The 14,362-nt window shown below is 37.7% G+C and overlaps 1 protein-coding gene across 1 annotated transcript; it reads right to left on the minus strand.

Annotated features, from left to right (window-relative positions):
* Positions 1–4,609: 4,609 nt before the first annotated feature.
* LOC113052022 (coatomer subunit beta-like) lies at positions 4,610–14,136 on the minus strand. Its single transcript, XM_026216265.1, has 22 exons — positions 14,014–14,136; positions 13,095–13,242; positions 12,418–12,647; positions 12,145–12,314; positions 11,953–12,067; positions 11,760–11,852; positions 10,622–10,759; positions 10,407–10,526; positions 10,214–10,321; positions 9,558–9,704; positions 8,549–8,694; positions 8,340–8,436; positions 7,510–7,670; positions 7,311–7,431; positions 7,005–7,232; positions 6,626–6,805; positions 6,152–6,296; positions 5,945–6,064; positions 5,696–5,841; positions 5,499–5,588; positions 5,250–5,405; positions 4,610–4,955 (listed from the first exon to the last, which is right to left on the minus strand). Exons 2-22 carry the CDS (start codon positions 13,183–13,185, stop codon positions 4,896–4,898), a joined length of 2,862 nt encoding a protein of 953 aa, XP_026072050.1. The 5' UTR covers positions 13,186–13,242; positions 14,014–14,136; the 3' UTR covers positions 4,610–4,895.
* Positions 14,137–14,362: the final 226 nt, after the last annotated feature.

Here is a 14,362-nt window from a genome sequence, read left to right on the forward strand (position 1 = left end):
CTGGTCATTCATCTTTTGGGCATTCACTGTTGAATGTCAGACTGAAAAGTACCCAAAACCCCTCTAAAACGAGCCAAGGCTTGGAGACAAGTTAAGACCAGCAAACATCGTAGGCTGGTTTGCTAAATTCAAATTTACACTTGAATCCTCACAATTAGTAGTTCTCAACCAAGACAATGGGGCTTAACACAATTCCAATGATCTTCAAGATGGCTTAAAATGATTTAAAATAAGACAAAATATGCTTTAAAGTCAACTCAGTCTTTTTGGATCTGACAGCAAACAAAATGTAACAGTGTTGCTAGAGGAGGAGTACAGTGGAAAAAGTTTGTGTCCTCACAATGAAGTTCAGTGGCAGTTAAGTTATGACGTGTACAGTAAGTGTTGAAAATGTGAAGTTTTTCTTTTCCAGTGTTGTCATGAATTCACCTAAAACAGACTGATGTTATACAAAACCTTTTCAACATGGTAATATTTTTTATATATTCTCTTGAGTACCTGTGGGGGATTCTATAGAGACGAAATGAGCAACACTCCCCATTAAAGACTGCATGGCTGCATTTATAAAAAAGCATCATGAGATCAACGAAGTTGATCGTAAAGACCATTGGTGACAGTGGATCTGTAGTAGGTCTATTCTGTATATTATCCATATTGAAAATGAAGGATCTCACTGTATGTTTACTCTCTTTTATTGTATGGGTTATTTGTTTCTCGATCACTTTATTCTCCTTAATGAGTTATACAATATAATTTCAGATTGTGGGAAACTTATTAAAATGAGTTTGTCTATGGAAATCTGAAGTGGACAACCAACAACACAGCACCTGTGTATGTGATAAATATAACAATTAAGCCCTTTTCCACCCACTTGAATGTGCAGGGTTTATAATGGAGTTGTTTATTTCCACAGCTGCAGAAGAGTGACCCAGACACTTATACTCTTAACACAATGACCCATCTTAATAAACCCCAAAGTCCTCATGACTTGGTAGTATGACCTCTGTAGGTCTTCACAAAAAGGGGCTGTGAATCAACAGAGCAAGAACTTTTACAACACGAGGAAGCATCAGCTGTGCAATGTAAATCCTGTAAATACTATACCACTGAACTCCAGAAATGCCATTGTTAAAGGATACTGTGGTTTGCATACTCAATTTTTTTGCACGCAATGGTTTGCATATGAAGTAGCTCATACACAAACCATCGGAAAGATATTATTTTGAGTAGCAGAATTGTTCAATCCCCTTTGACTCCTTCTCTCGGCCCAGAGGAATTTGAGGAATTTTACTTAACTCGTAATTCAGAACTCCACGATTCACATCGCCCCACTGCAGTCGCCGGGAGGAAAGCAACAACAGGAGTTCTTTCCACCTCCCACAATCCTGGAAACAAAAAATATAACGAGTGTACATGTTGCATAAAACATCTGAAAATTATGACTTTTCCAGCTCCTCTCAAGAGATGTCAGTCTTATACAGAATGAACCCTCTGAACACCCTTTATTCTGTACCAGAGATAATCAATTATACTGCTTTTATTAGTCTAATAGCACATAACACATCTGGATGTTGTCTGTTCACATCACCAGCTTTTGCCAGCCTTACTTACCTCTCTTATGTGAAACAACTTGATCCCATATAATGATCCCAGATAAATTGAACTCAAAAGAGCAGCATTTCTTTGAAACAGAAATCACTTATCATATTACAAATATCTGTCACTTTTGATTTAAAGGGATAGTCCAGCCAAAAATGATAAGTTTGTCATTAATCACTTACCCCCATGTCAAACCCATAAAAGCTTAGTTCACCTTTGGAACACAATTTAAGATATTTTGTATGAAAACCGGGAAGCTTGTGACTGTCCCATTGACTGCCAAATAAGTTACACTGTCAATGTCCAGAAAAGGATGAAAAGCACATCAGAATAGTCCATCTGTCATAAGTGGTTCAACCGTAACGTTATGAAGCAACGAGAATACTTTTTGTATGTGAAGAATACAAAAATAATGACTGTATTCAAAAAGTCGTGTCCTCTGTCTCTCCGAATCACCGTACAGGCATTTTAAAAAAACACCTGCTGAATGCAAACTGTGTACACCTCTCTGTGTCAGCCACGGCACAAGTATACACTTTTTATTTGTATTAACACTTTGATTTGAAAGAAAACAGCACATCCTTGTGTCGTGGCTGACACAGAAGAGCATCTCAGTAGTTCAGCAGGTGTTTTCCAAAATGGTGCAATGGTGATGTGGGGAGAGACAGAGGAAACGACTTTTTGAATAAAGTCATTATTTTGGTTTTCTTTGCATTCAAAAAGTATTCTGCCTATGGGACAGTCACAATCCTTCCGGTTTTCATCCAAAATATCTTAAATTGTGTTCCGAAGACGACAAAGTTTTTATGGGTTTGGAATGACATGGGTGTAAGTGATTAATGACCAAATTTTCATTTTGGGGTGAGTAACCATTAATGCATTCTTGCTCAATAAAACTATATATATATATATATATATATATATATATATATATATATATATATATATATATATATATATATATATATATATATATATATTTATATATATGTGTGTGTGTGTGTGTGTGTGTATATATATATATATATATGTGTGTGTGTGTGTGTGTGTGTGTGTGTATATATATATATATATACATTGACCCCAAACATTTAAACAGCAGTATACAGTACATTAAAGAAGGATGAGTGTATAATGGCCATTTAGCAGTGGGGCATTCTCTTGCAAGTGTGATATTGCTTTTACAGTTTATAAAATATAATGCAAGATGAAAATCAAAACAAAACAACAAAAGTATTATAAATGAAAGGAACAAAAACCTCTTAATGCAAAAATCTAAGTCTAAACTCTCCCACCATGACTCACATTGCAGATACAATTTCATTATTACTATACATGTATAGTCACCTACTGTGTTTGTAATATGAAAACAGAAACTGTAGCTAGCGCTTTGTCATTTTGTGATGCACAACTCATATGGCCACTAATGACTAATAAGGCTAAGCAATCACTGCAGCATTTTTTTTTAAACGAATAGAACACAAATTAACAGCAACAACTTGACATAGTACACAGCATTTTCAAAGGGCAAAGGGCATCAGTTTCAATGCAATGCTCACAAGACTAATGATACAAAAAGTATTTGAACTGAATAGCAAGTGAAATGACACTATCATCTCTCTTGAATTAAACTGCTATACAAACAGGGTTTGTAGTTTTGAAAGAACTTTAATCCTATTCTTAAAAATGACATTTAAAAATCCCCCGGGGCGTAGAGGTTTCTCTTCTGATTTACAATCAAATATTAGTCTACCTTTTACAGACGCGATAAACATCAAATGTGTGTCTCATGAAAACTAAAGGAGCAGACAAGTTACATTATAGATCAATGTCTCTTTGAAATTGCATTCTTCTGAAAAAAAAAGCTGTAATGATGTGTCAAATGAAACCAGTCAAGCTCCAGCTTTGTCTCATAGCCAGATGGAGAGTCTTGAGTGCTTCAATTATGAGTTTTGCTCCGGAGGAATAGAAGAACAGTAATGTTTTCAGTTGTCGCACAATATTGCAACAACTTATGAAAAGGTTCAGTACGAGTTGATCTTCTCCATTTTTAGTCTTGGCTTAGAACTTTATTACCTCATTTTCACAGGCCTTTATTTGATTATATGTACATGTAACACTATTCAAGTTTGAGAAACTCATAAAACTCCATTAATGTAATTTTATACAAGTAATATTCCTCGTTATAAAAGCCTAACGGAATTAAATGTCGGACTTACATATGGTCACATCAGCACTTTTCACACCCATCTCCTCCACTCTACATGAAACTGGAAACTACTTCAATCTAACGGATCATTTACATCAAAATCTGGGGTCAGTAAAATGTTTTTGTGTGTGTGTGTGTGTGTGTGACAGAGAGAAAGTAATACTTTTACTCAGGAAGGATACATAAAATTGATCAAAAGTGAGAATCAAGGCATTTATAATGTCTATTCATCAGTCTTAAAAAATACATTATAAGTTCCCCAAAAATATTAAGCAGCACAACTATTTTTAACATTGATGTCCATAAGAAATGTTTCTTGAGCACCAAATCAGCCTATTAGATTCTATGACACTGAAGACTATAGTAATGGCTGCTGAAAATGCAGCTTTTCCATAAATTGCATTTTAAAATAAGTAAAAATACTTATTACATATACTATATTATTGTTTTTACCACACTTTAAACCATAGTGTATATCCGATTAAAAACGAATGTGCCTCCTTGTATGCCGATCTACTCAGGGCGAAGGCACAATCATGACGCCTTTTTCATTAATATTATTATACACCATGTAGACATGAAAGTTATGACTGACCACAAGTCTTATGAGCCCAAGTCATCTAAGAGGCAGGAGACCATAACAAAATTCTCAAAATTCCAGAAGATTTTTTCAAGAGAACACATCCTTTGTTATGCGTCGGCTGTGGATAAAGAGCAGGCCTGTTCTCGACTACTTACAAACGATCCAATTCATAAAAAGAGCCGCTGTAACACCATTCATTAACAAGAGAATACAAAGGCTTGGTATATGGTGTGCAATGTTTATTGAAACAGATTACTGATTAACAGGGTCAATCCCTTTTAGAGCAGTTAAGAAGAATCATGTTGGTAGAAAATGTCCCAATGATCCCCTTCAGACATAGTTTGAGGGATTGAAGAGAGCAGATCTTGGTCACAGAGCATTGTGTGTCTACGGCAGTCTGGAGAGACAAGCGATAGAGGGAAAAAAAAGACAAGACATAGGAATAACCATAGCGCTTTTGAGTTGAATCTCGCCCTTTACTTCAATGGCCTCAGTTTCTGAAATTTATGAGAATGACTTCTTCTGAGAGAGGTTGATTTTGTCACCCAGACTCAAAGCCATACCCTATAAAAAAAAACAGAGGAATTATCAGTCGTGCAGTGACTAATTACATAAGCAAAATTCAAGAACTGACAGGTGTAAAAAAAATAAATTACGTCTTTGTAACATTAAAATATACAAATGACTATACATCAAAGGTGGCTGTGTAATTTGATTTTCTGTCACTCATAGAACATTAAAAGAACTGATAACAAGAAAAAGTTACAAATTTAGTGACCGCAAGTAAACTAAGCCCCCTTCCGAAATTCTCAATCATTATTCATATCTGTAGACTCATAAATGCTTATCCAAATTCACCTGGCTTTTTGCTCGGATGCGAATATGGCCATTGACTGGGGCATCCGGACCCATGTGAATTGGCTTTTCGATGCTGACGTTTGCAAGGGCATCCTCCCCAAATATAGAGCGGGCATAGAGATTTGCTGCCATAAAGCCACAGATGCCGGACAGCGCCTGAGTTACGAAAGAAAAAAAATTGATATGATTGTAATAACGTTTAAAAAAATCCTAGAGGTGTTCACTGGTCTCATCGAGTGAGTACTGTACCTTCTCTGGGGTCAAGCACTTCATGTTGGTAGAGTTAAGAATGTGTTGGAGATATTCGGACAGATCTGTGATGTTGGTGTTGACGGTCACCTGTGTGGAAACAAAACACAAAACAAATTCCAGACATATTACCTCTAACGCAATAGAGATTAACGTAGCCATTATCCGCAAAGAATTCACCAGTCCTCTAGACTTGCCTTATTTTCCCACTCAAATTCAGCCCACATCTGTCTGAACTCAGCATCTGTGCAGGAAGCCGGCTGAATGTAGTCCATGATATCAATGTGAATGTCGCTGAGGACTACGCAGTTCCTGTCACTGGCTGCCCCTGATACATCGTATACTGCAAAACATGCGTTTTCGTTTATTAAAGTGATTCCAGGTCCCTTCTCAACAACAGACGCAGTAGAGGTATAAATAGAGACAGTTAGAGATAGTCCACAAACCTATGTTTCCGAATATGATGCCATTCTCTGTGGAGGCCACCTTCACGTTGGCTTTGATGTTGGCAAAGTCGTGAGGAGCCAATGTAAGAGGAGATGGCTTCTCAACCAATTTAAGGTCACCTGGAGATTGGAGAAAATTTTTAGTAAAACATGCACTGAACACACTCAATAAAGTCATTTCTTATGAATCCAAGGACCAACATGTACCTAGTGTTGCCAGCTCCAGGGTGCAGTTCTGAAGGGTGTCGCTAGTCTGATTAACGACCAGGACATCCAGGACGATGTCATACTGATTGACATGGACATAAGCTTCTGCGTACACTGGATCTGAGAAACCAGTCAATTGGGTGACCTGGAAGAAAACATGAGATGGCTCAGTCTAGGACAGTGGTTTTCAACCAGGGGGCCTAAAGATGACAAAACAAGCTAAAAAGAATAGGTTTTTTATTTTAATTAATTTAGCAAAGCTATGGAAATATTATATGATGAGATTTTTTTTTGACCCCCCTGCCTGATTTGACACAGTGTTAAAATCTGTTCAGTTGAACCAACATGCCCTCTGGTGGTAGATGATGACAAACTACAAACAACCTCTAGTCATCTACTCTAGTCAACTAGTCATCATCATAAAATGATGTCTTGTACAGATTCAAACAGATCCATATAAAATCTTCCAAAGACCTTATTGAGTTTGGAGGCCAGAGGGTCTGCTGCTTCTTTCCTCTGAGTATTGCCCATAGCAGCCAGCAGACTGAGCTGAAACTGATCCTCTTTGGACGTCATCTCATTCTTAGCGGTCAGCTGCATGAAGGAGATCGGATCATCCGCCTGAACCGTTACATTGCGCTTCTCAGACTCTTTCTGAAAGAGAAAAAACAACAACACTGTAATTACACATAATGGTCGAAATGAACGAGCAATTTTCATCTTGTGATCTATAAGAAATGATCTGATAATATGTTTGTCTACATCTTTACACAAATGAACCAATAATACCACCATATTAATAGATTTCTGGATTCAGTAACTACCAGGAAGCAACGAGGGAAAAGATGTTTACCTTCTGAGACAGTTTCTCCTCCTCCAGTCTGACAGCGAGCATATGGGACAGAGATCTGCGGCATTCCTTGTTAAAGATGTCATTCATGAGGGGCGAACACTCGGACAGGACCTTGAGGCACAGTGAGATCCGGTCCACATCATCATCGGTGATGGGCTTCTTGGGGAGAGACGACTTGCCCAGATGGAGCACAGTGGCCATGATCAGCATAGCCTCCGCCACGAACGACTACGAGCAGCAAAACAACATTTATTCCACCACAATCAGACACATCAAGAATTCTATTTTAGTCACTGTTGAACTTACATTTTGCCTTTTTTTGTCCTCAGCAAGGGCAACATAGCGCAAGGCCACTTTGGTGAGGGTTGTGGCCAATGAGGCAGCAACGTAAAAGTCTCCATCCATCAGGAAACCCCTCAGAGGAGGCCTACAGAACAAAGGGATGATTTAGAGATGTAATACGGAGGAAAATCTCCATAATGTGTCAATAAGGGGAGAGGATGACCTGTCCTCCTCTTTTTTGGATGGTCTGGAGGAGCTCAGGGCACTTTGTGTGACGTAAGTGCCCATTTCTGTCACCAGCTTAGGAGCTGGAGCTGCAGACACCTCCTCCTCAGGTTTCACGTCTCCAGACTCCTTTTTCAACTCGTTTTCCACAATTGGGATCTGAAAAAAAAAGATCATGATTTAAAACAGATTTTTTAGGGCACTATTCAGGATCAACATTTCTGTATAATTTACAACACTGCAGTTATAATTATGTATATTGTACATTACTGTGTATTGCGACTCCTATGCTGTGTTTTTTTCTGTAAACCTGCATATTTTTATGTCACATATTATATAATATTATACAATTTTATTATTAGTAAAATATGTAATGGTATAATCAGGGTTCCCACACTTTCAATTCTCTATGACTTTTAAAGCCTTTTTTTTTTTTTTTTAAATACATTTACAGCGATCGCACTCAAAATAATAGTTCCTAGCCAAATAAAGTTTGTCTCAGTTTTATAATGACCATAGAAGTGTCCAAGATATTTTAAGACATTATCAGTTTTCAAGAATGTTCCAGGCCTGGAAATCACATTCCTGAAATTCCCAAATATTTCCAGTTACATGAGAACATATATACTTCTGTCTTGATTTCATCACTTTTATTTTCCATTACAACACCATTTAACCCTAAACCCTTCGACTCAATTTCTTTCAACTACATTTGTTTACTAACCATACTCTCAAGGAATGTTGCTGTTAATTTGGTGGTTGTTCCAGACAAGTGTTAATGATGAGCACTGGATGTAACAAAGCGATATGAACTGATGCTCTACAGACCTCTCCTAAAGATCTGCGGACTTCTGTCATGACACTCTGGATGTCCTCTTTAGTGCTACAATATTCACCCAAAATCCACAGAGCTCCTCTGTAAATCCTGCAACAGGAAACTTGATTTAAAATCACTGCAATGCGTCGCGATCCCTATTAGAACTTATGTAAGGGGTTTTATCAAACTTCTAAGAAAGCAGTTAAGCAGCATTTCTTACTTGACCGTCTTGATTGCGTGAAACACCTCTAGCATCTTCTCAATGATGAGAGGTCTAAGGTTGTCAAACCTCTGAATTGCCTCACGCACAAACTCCAGCACATCGGCCGCGGCCGCTTCGTTAGTGTCGCTCAGGAACTCCATCAGCTGAGGACACAGTAAAGATGTGAGTTCATCAAACATCGGAAGATCTCAAAGGGCTAGATGGATTAACAATAGGGATGTCCCGATCAGGTTTGTTTTTTTATCCAACCCATTGAATACGGAGTATCTGCGGATACAGAGTCCAATTCCAATACTTGTATATTCCTAGTGTTTGATGCACAATTCAAGTACATAATGGTTTTTAAATTAATCCAATGGATACAGAGTTGTGCACAGAGTAAAGTATACATATATATAAAATACACTCTCTCCATGTATATATTTGCACATATTACATAAAGACATTGGCAGAATATGGGACTATTGATGTAAACCTCTTTTAATTTACATATACAATAAGCAGAATAATTAAAACATAAGTAAAAAAAAAAAGTGGAGATATGTTTAAAAAGCATGAAGCTTGCAGTGTCAGTGCTAGCCTTACAGTCAAATCTAATGCCAGACGCAGCTCATCGCAATGCTTTATGGCAATGATAAAGTAAATGATAAATGAATGAGTGATATTTACAAAAGCGTGCATCAAATACACGGAGCATGGAAGCTCAAACGTGCTGAAATTTCTTGCCAAATCTACCGGAAGATGAATACTGCCATCTACTGCATGTCACCGGCATGATAGCTGACATTAAATAAAGATTGGGCTTAGGAGAGTTTATGCTGATCAGTTAAAGGAATGCTTGATCAGCCCCAATCCAGACCCTTGGGACATCCCTAATTAACAATGAATGTTAAAAGATCCAATGATCAAGTGAATTGTGTAACTTCCATTTTGTTGCTAGTAATGTATATTTTGAAATGACTGAAATGCATCAAGAGTGTTTCGAGTGTTCACTCAACAGACGTACCACGGGGATGACATTGGCCGCCATGTCAGGGAAGCGCACGCTACAGGAGTGGAGGGTGCGAACAAGCAGCTGCCTGTACTTGTCTGTGTCCTCGTGCTCAGTCACATTGTTGGTTTTGATGACTTCTTTCTTTAACACTATTACCAGCTGCAGAAAAAAAAAAAGAAAAAAAAACCCTGCTTGAATGGAAAAGATCATTTAACAATAAATAGTAGAGATTTACTATTGCTTGAAAGACTTAATGTAAACGGGTATCCAGGATGTCAAACTTTGATATCATACAAAAAACACTAATAAAGTAATAGAATATGGCACATAAATCAGTGATCACGTTAGATTTTAAACATTTTCAGACACTGACCAAGATATGACATCATGCTCTGTGGCGCCTTTTTCCCAAAACTTAAATAACAAACAAAAGTTTCCTAAACTTCGAAATGTAGTGGAATGTGAAACCTTGCATTTCCAGTCTTCCATATTTCCATGCATATGATTTTTATAGTGCTTTTATGGTGCTTTTTGGTAATTTACAGTCCCTGTTAATTTGAATTTTTCAGCAGTTTTCCTTTTGTGTTCCTCTTAAAAAACGCAAATCATACAACTTGAATAAAAATGATGACAATGTTAATTTTTGAGTGGCAGGTTTTGACACGCACCTCCTCCACATTGCGGGATGACACCAGGTCCAAGGCCAGCTGTAGGGTCTTCTTGCGGACCTCAAGATCAGGAGTGGTCAAAACCCTCAGAATATCCATCACAAGGTCCTAAAAAAAACACAGCGCCAGGCATACTGTTAGGTTTGATGTGTGGAACGAACGTCTCCAAATGAAGTGCTGAACTCAAGTGTACCTGCAGCACACGCTCATGTGTGGGGTGCTCCTTCAGCTCGATCAGTCTGTCCAGAACAATGAGCTTGACGTTGTTGTCACTCTCTTTAATGATCAGATCAATGTAGCACTGAGCAGCAGCCTGAAACACAAAGAACATGCATACTAAGTCATTCCATTTATGTACCAGCATGCAGAAAAATGATATGGGAACAGTTGTGGTGCTAGATGCTGTACCTTGATGGCGGTGGGGGCGCTGGACAGAGTAACCAGAGTTCCAGCAGCTTCATATTTTACAGCAGGACTGGACGACTGCAGCAGGTTGTAGATACAACGGATGAAACGAGCTCTCTCCGAAGGGTTGGCATGACAGACCTAACCAAACAGAAGGATATAAAACAGACACAGTGAGAATGTGAATGACCATCTGCCAGTATGCAGCGTGATAAAGCTGAAGAGCTTAGAATTTGATTGAACTGCTGCTGATGACAGCATTTCATTAAGAGAATAGCACATCCAAAAAAGAAACTGACGATTTGACATTGGCTACAAGATGAACAATACAGCATAAAACTTGTGGACTTAAAAGTCAAAACGTACCGATAGTCATAATGTATTTTTTTTCCCCATAAACATGTCTTTAAGAAGCCATTAGTTATTAAAAAACTAAATAGTGGATGTTCTGAATCCACAGCAGAATTAAGCACAAAATGTAAGGATAAAGATAAAAAATTTAAATATTTGGACTATTTAAACATTGAAATACATATTCCTGTAAAATCATATTAAATTTAATGCAGTAATTTTAATACTAATTTAATTTTAAAAAATTGTTATACCAGCGAGACAATGATGTCAAAATACCTGAAATCATTTTTGAACCAATCATTGAACAGGCTTGATTGTTTGAGACCAATGGAATAACGCCTGGCCCCTAATGCCCAGCACTGCATTCTTGCGACACTTATAAAAATGATTTATGCTCAAAACACTAGTGTAAACACATGAGTATACTTCACTTTCTTCATAAGCCCAAAGCATTCATTGGACATAAGCCTCGTCAACGGCATGTAAGCCTTTTCTCACCATTAGACACATCGAAATAAAAGGGAAAAAAATGTCATGTCTAATACTTACTTTGCAAATAGATAAGGTTTGTTCCAAAACTTAAGAATTGTGTTAGTTAGCTTTGTGTGACTAAGCGAAGGCAGTAAAAGTGCAACCATTGTTGTGATTAATGTCAGAATGTTTGCTACTGTTATGTGATGTCTGCACCCATATTTAGTGAGTGGTCTGTATTATTTGTTTTATATTAAAATTGCAATTCTGCTCTTAGGGTTAAACAAGAATGATAAGATGTGAATAGACACCTCACCTTATAAATCAGCTCCACGATGACGAGCTGTAGAATGTCTCCAAAAGTATGCACCTGATCAATACAGGTGCTAAGGTAGTCCAAAGCTCGATCCTGCAATAATGTATTAGAAGAACAGGTACATAGTTTCAAGAGATTCCCATTCTTGCACTTAAAAATGTAATTTTTAAAAAACTATAATAAGATTGTGTACCTGATCTGCATGGATCAGCATCATAAAAGCATTTCTCTTGCAGCTTGCGTCTTTCTCATTTACAAGAAAATCATGAATCAACTCAGGAGCATCTGGGATCAGGTGCTCAAAGTTCCTAAAAATAAAAATAAAAAATAAAAATGTCTTTGATGTCTGTTTCTGGCCCCTGCACACATAGATCCAACAACACACCTGTAGATAGTGTAGATGGCCAGGACTGCATTGCGGCGTACATAGCTATGACGATGCTCCAGACAGGCACGGATTGCTGGCATGAGGGGCTCCAGCAGCTCAGATTCCTTCAGCTTGCACAGGAAGCGCAGGGTGGAGCCACGGATGAACTCGTTGGGATGCTGGAGATCCTATAGATGCACGACACAGAAGGCATATTTAAAAGAAAAAAATGCACACAACATAAATCTTTAAAATAAGCAATACACATTAAGTTCCATAGTTCATGCCTACCTTCCTGTAGGCATCACAGACCAAAATCATCTCCTGAAGAAGTTTGCCATCAGGAGTAGTTTTGGGAACAATCTCCCAAAAAACTAGTAATAGTTTTTTAATTGTGTGGTCCTGAAGAGGCAGCACAAACCGAATAATGGTCATTAACAGGCCCGGAAGTTTCTCTCCATTCAGGATCATGATGATGACCTTTTTCAAAGCCTCTGTCTTGGCTTTGATTTCCCCCTTTTCTGTTTTGACAAAAAATAAAGGAGGAAAACGGTTACCCATATTTACTACCTTTCAAATGTTTGCGGTCAGTAAAATATTTCGTAGAAATTAGTACTTTTATTCAGTAAGGACCTGTTCAATTTATCAGAAGTGACAGCAGAGGCTTTTACATTGTTATAGAATATGTGTCATTAAAAAAATGCTCTTCTTTTGAACTTTCATTAATAAAAATATATACGTTTCCACAAAAGAAGCAGCACAAATGTGCTAAAAAAATTTCTTGAGCACCAAATCAGCGTATTAGAATGATTTCTGAAGGATCATGTGATTCTGAAACCTGGATCAATGGCTCCTGACAATTCACCTTTGGCATCAAAAGAATAAATTACATTTTAAAAAACATTTTTGACTTCTTTTAATTTCATAAATGTAATTTCATTTAATAAATGACCACACATGAATATTACCTAAATCAGCTTTCAAGCTGACTTCTGATGGTGGTTCAGAGTCATTGGTGACATTCATGAGAGTGTAACACACATTCTCCGCAGCTGTCATGATGTCAGCTCTTTTTCTCTTCACGAGACTCCAGTCAGAGATTGCCTACGAGTTTACCTAAAACACAGGTTACAACACATCACTAAAGGGTTAAATGAATAGTCCATTATGTCACAGCAGGTCATCCTTTGCAAACTTGGTACTGCCCTGCACCATGCAGAATAGAAAAGTGTACACAATGTCAGTGAAATTACTCAGAGTGCTGTTCATTTTAAAGCGTTTTGTTATCAGCAAAAAAAATACTCAAAAAATAGAGTGCCCCTTTAAATGATTACCATATCTGAGCACCTTATGTTTACGTTTCATTTCAAATTACTTCAGAGAACACTGTGGTACTTCCAAGGTATACATGCAATGACATAAAGCAGGGCCAAACTATAAAAGCAACTAACGGCGTCCTTGATTTTAGGTTCTACTCTGTTAAGATTATTTTTTTTAATATATATATATATATATGAAGATCCAGTCAGAATTCTCACGGTCTGCTGCCGTCCAGGATTAATCGAATTAGCAGCTAGTTTGCCAGCTGTGGCAGAAGACCAACTTGTATCATGTTGTGCAGTGAATATAAAATCAAAACGAGATAATATTAGCACTGCTGCTCAATAACACATCTCGATAACACAGTTAATACTATACAGTTAAATTACCGATTGCGCGATCAGTCGACATCACTGTTACAGTAGCAGCTAGCTTAGCACGCTAACTTAACTGTCTGCGATAAAACCGAGAGCTGACAACCAGTGCTTCCATGCTTGAAGCAACTCAAAATAACAAAAAAAAAGTATTTTATTAATGTGCTCTCTTGTAGAACTGCTAATGTATTACCTTTTAAACAGGTCTTAGGACTCTCTCTTCTTCTGTATGCACATCCGCGTCTGGAGAGATTCTTTCGAGTGACGTGGAACCTGACTGACTTGGCCACATCAATACTACAGCGAGCCAGACGGTTCAAACCACGCGGAGCGTTACGCAAACGCGAGGTTTGTTGCAGAGTACACAGTATGATCGTGACTGGAGCCGTGTGTGTGTTCGTGATTATGTTTTACTTGTTTATACTGGAATATTATGCTTAATTTTCCTTTCTTGGTCAAGATGTATAAGGAAAAATTAAAACCGAATGTCTAAAGCGAAAAGGTTAAACACACAAGCTATTCGAATTTATTGATGTGAAACG

Source organism: Carassius auratus, chromosome 32 (genome assembly GCF_003368295.1).
Source record: "Carassius auratus strain Wakin chromosome 32, ASM336829v1, whole genome shotgun sequence".
NCBI classification, from domain to species: Eukaryota; Metazoa; Chordata; class Actinopteri; order Cypriniformes; family Cyprinidae; genus Carassius; species Carassius auratus.

Bases quoted from the DNA above. Each gene is read 5' to 3' on its own strand.
- LOC113052022 (XM_026216265.1), bottom strand. From the start codon at position 13,185: ATGACAGCTGCGGAGAATGTGTGTTACACTCTCATGAATGTCACCAAT. The intron at 8,437-8,548 runs GTAAGAAATGCT...TTCCTGTTGCAG, and splicing joins CACGCAATCAAGACGGTCAA to GATTTACAGAGGAGCTCTGT. The intron at 7,671-8,339 runs GTCTGTAGAGCA...TTTTTTTTTCAG, and splicing joins TCCGCAGATCTTTAGGAGAG to ATCCCAATTGTGGAAAACGA.